This window comes from Bidens hawaiensis, unplaced genomic scaffold (assembly GCF_021521415.1).
Source record: "Bidens hawaiensis isolate Kalapana, Puna unplaced genomic scaffold, B.hawaiensis_p1.1 tig00059915_1, whole genome shotgun sequence".
NCBI lineage: Eukaryota > Viridiplantae > Streptophyta > Magnoliopsida > Asterales > Asteraceae > Bidens > Bidens hawaiensis.
Genome location: NW_027500794.1, coordinates 72,307 through 74,870, shown reverse-complemented (window position 1 = coordinate 74,870; position 2,564 = coordinate 72,307). Strand labels below are relative to the sequence as shown.

At 33.0% G+C, this 2,564-nt stretch overlaps 1 protein-coding gene across 1 annotated transcript; it reads left to right on the top strand.

Moving 5' to 3' along the window:
- The first annotated feature begins 414 nt into the window (after positions 1-414).
- On the top strand, positions 415-1,959 carry LOC143602849 (remorin-like). The gene is made up of 5 exons (XM_077079829.1): positions 415-715; positions 797-847; positions 1,053-1,140; positions 1,238-1,319; positions 1,634-1,959. Exons 1-5 carry the CDS (start codon positions 553-555, stop codon positions 1,826-1,828), a joined length of 579 nt encoding a protein of 192 aa, XP_076935944.1. The 5' UTR covers positions 415-552; the 3' UTR covers positions 1,829-1,959.
- Positions 1,960-2,564: the final 605 nt, after the last annotated feature.

The window sequence follows — 2,564 nt, the reverse complement described above, 5'->3', positions numbered from 1 at the left end:
TACAACAATAAGTGCTGAACCAGTTAGAAACCTGGATAATTAAGAGACTCTGAGCCAATAAATGTTGTGCATTGATGTGGTGGTGGTTGGTAGTGAAGGAGTTGGTGCGTGAGTAAAAATTAAGGGTTATGAACACATGTGAAGGGACAAAAGTAAAATTTCATTCCGTATCATTTTGATGAACCAAATATTTGATATTGGCTAATTTAGATGTAGTCTCTTAATAAAATATGCTAACATGATAAGCTCTTAATTAATGAAAAATATAGAAAGCGACTAAAAGTGACATGCTTCTTTAGAGAAACCCAACTGCTCTTAGATTCTAAAAAAATATTTAATTATTAACAGAAATTTCAAGAAACCAAAAGAAGCACCCGTTCTTAATTTGTTTATAAGGAGGGTTGTGCCAAGTTGCCAACTCAACTCATCTATATATAATAATACACAAATCCAGCAATTTATATAGCTATCACACTCTTTATCGTTTCCAACATACACTTTGAATCTTTTTATGTCTTTCATAAATCCAGTGTACTTGTAATTCAACAAGACATGGCGGTAGAAGAAGTGACAAAGGTCGAATTAGCCCCCGAGTACCCGCCTAAGTCTCCTGTGGCAGCCGAGAAGGAGGATGAGAAAGCTATGGTCACCGTGGAACCTCCTATTCATGAAGAAAAACCTACTGATGATTCTAAAGCTGTGGCGATCGTCGAAAGTAACTTAATCAATAACTTGTTTAATTTTGTATAGTTTCTATAAAATTTTGCGAAATAATTTGTCTTTGATAAATTGACAGAACCCGCAGAAGTTTGTGAGGAGAAACCTAAAGAGGGTTCTATCAATAGAGGTACTCTTAAACTAATACAAATTATAGTTGAACATGAACAAGTTCAATTTATTTTTGGCTTAAAGCAAACTCTCAAATCGGGGCTTTTTCGTAATAAATGTAACTATACTAATCTTTAAAAATTATTTTGGAGCCTAAAGCGAGGGCTTTTTTTCAATATCAATAATGACATTCCCGACTAGACTAAACTGGTTTTTTTCCTTAGATGATGTTCTTGCTAAGGTAGTTAATGAGAAGAAAGAGGCACTTATTAAAGCATGGGAAGAAAGCGCGAAGTGTAAGGCCCAGAACAAGTAAGAACGCGACTAAATTCTCATGAAATTAAAATGAATTTTGGTTGTTAAAGTTCTTTGATTTTATAACAAAAGTTTATGTCTAATGATTAAATAGAGCTCAACAAAAGCTATCTTCCATTCAAGCATGGGAAATCAGCAAGAAAGCCGAATTAGAAGCCGAGCTGAAAAAGTTCGAGGTAACGTATTTGAACTTGAAAGGATCCAAGTGAGTAGAAAAGCGAAATTGGTGAATATCATGATCTTCGCTTGCAATGAAAAACTGACAACCAAATTTGTTTATATCGAGAGATTTCGGTTGAAAATATAATGATAACTCTAACCAACTAATAATAAATCCACCAACAAATTAGACATTGAATAATAACCAACCAACTAACAAACTTTTAACGAAAAATCAAATAGTAATAGATTAAATAGATATTAAACTCGGTTAACAAATTAAAATCCAAAAAGACATCATAACTAGAAATTGAAATTGGTTAAATTCCAGGAAGATCTTGAGATAAAGAAAGCCCAATATATAGAAAAGATGAAGAACAAGATTGTTGCCGTCCACAAAAGAGCAGAAGAAAAGAGGGCCCTCACCGAAGCCAAATGCAAAGAAGAGGTTCTCAAGGCGGAAGAGATGGCGGCTAAGTGTCGGGCCACCGGAGAAACCCCAAAAAAACTACTCAAATGGCTATAAAGCTGGTAGGTTATTTGCAATTGTGTTAAGCCTTTGATTTTGTTAATTTCTTGATGTGTGCTTTTTATATTGTTATGGTGTAGTTTGGTTTAATGTTTCAATATTTAGTACGAGTGCATATGTATGTATAATGTATATCATCAGATTGTATATGAGCCATTAATAAAAAATAAGTTTGCATGTAACAGTTTTATTACATATATTTTTAAGTATCTGTTGGGTAGAGACTGTGTTGAGTTCTAGATGGGATATTTCGGACTTTTGAGTCCAGGTACAACGAAACATGGATCACGCCGAGAATTTATAAATCGAGTATACGAGGGGCACACAATTATTCCGTTTCTTTTCACTGAAAACGAGTGTAATATTTTATACTTTCCAGTGATTGCCATATGGGTTACTTCAATATAAATTTGACTTGACTCGGTTTGAATAAAATTTATGTCGACACGTAGATAAAAAAAGTCACGTCTCAACAGTATATTCGAAATTCTATGACATTTATATTTTAAAAGTTATAAAAAAATTAATAAGTAAAACAAATATAATGTTCAAAAAAATTATGAAAAAACTTGTTCTCGTATTTTGTTCTTCAAAATACTCGCTCCTTGCATTTTGTCATATAAAATATTTTTCCTGACAGAGTTTTATAAATGCTTTGGATTGACATTTCCACTTATTCCTTACGGAGACTGTCCTAGTTTCCCTTGCTAGTAAAAGAAAGCAATATTAGAAT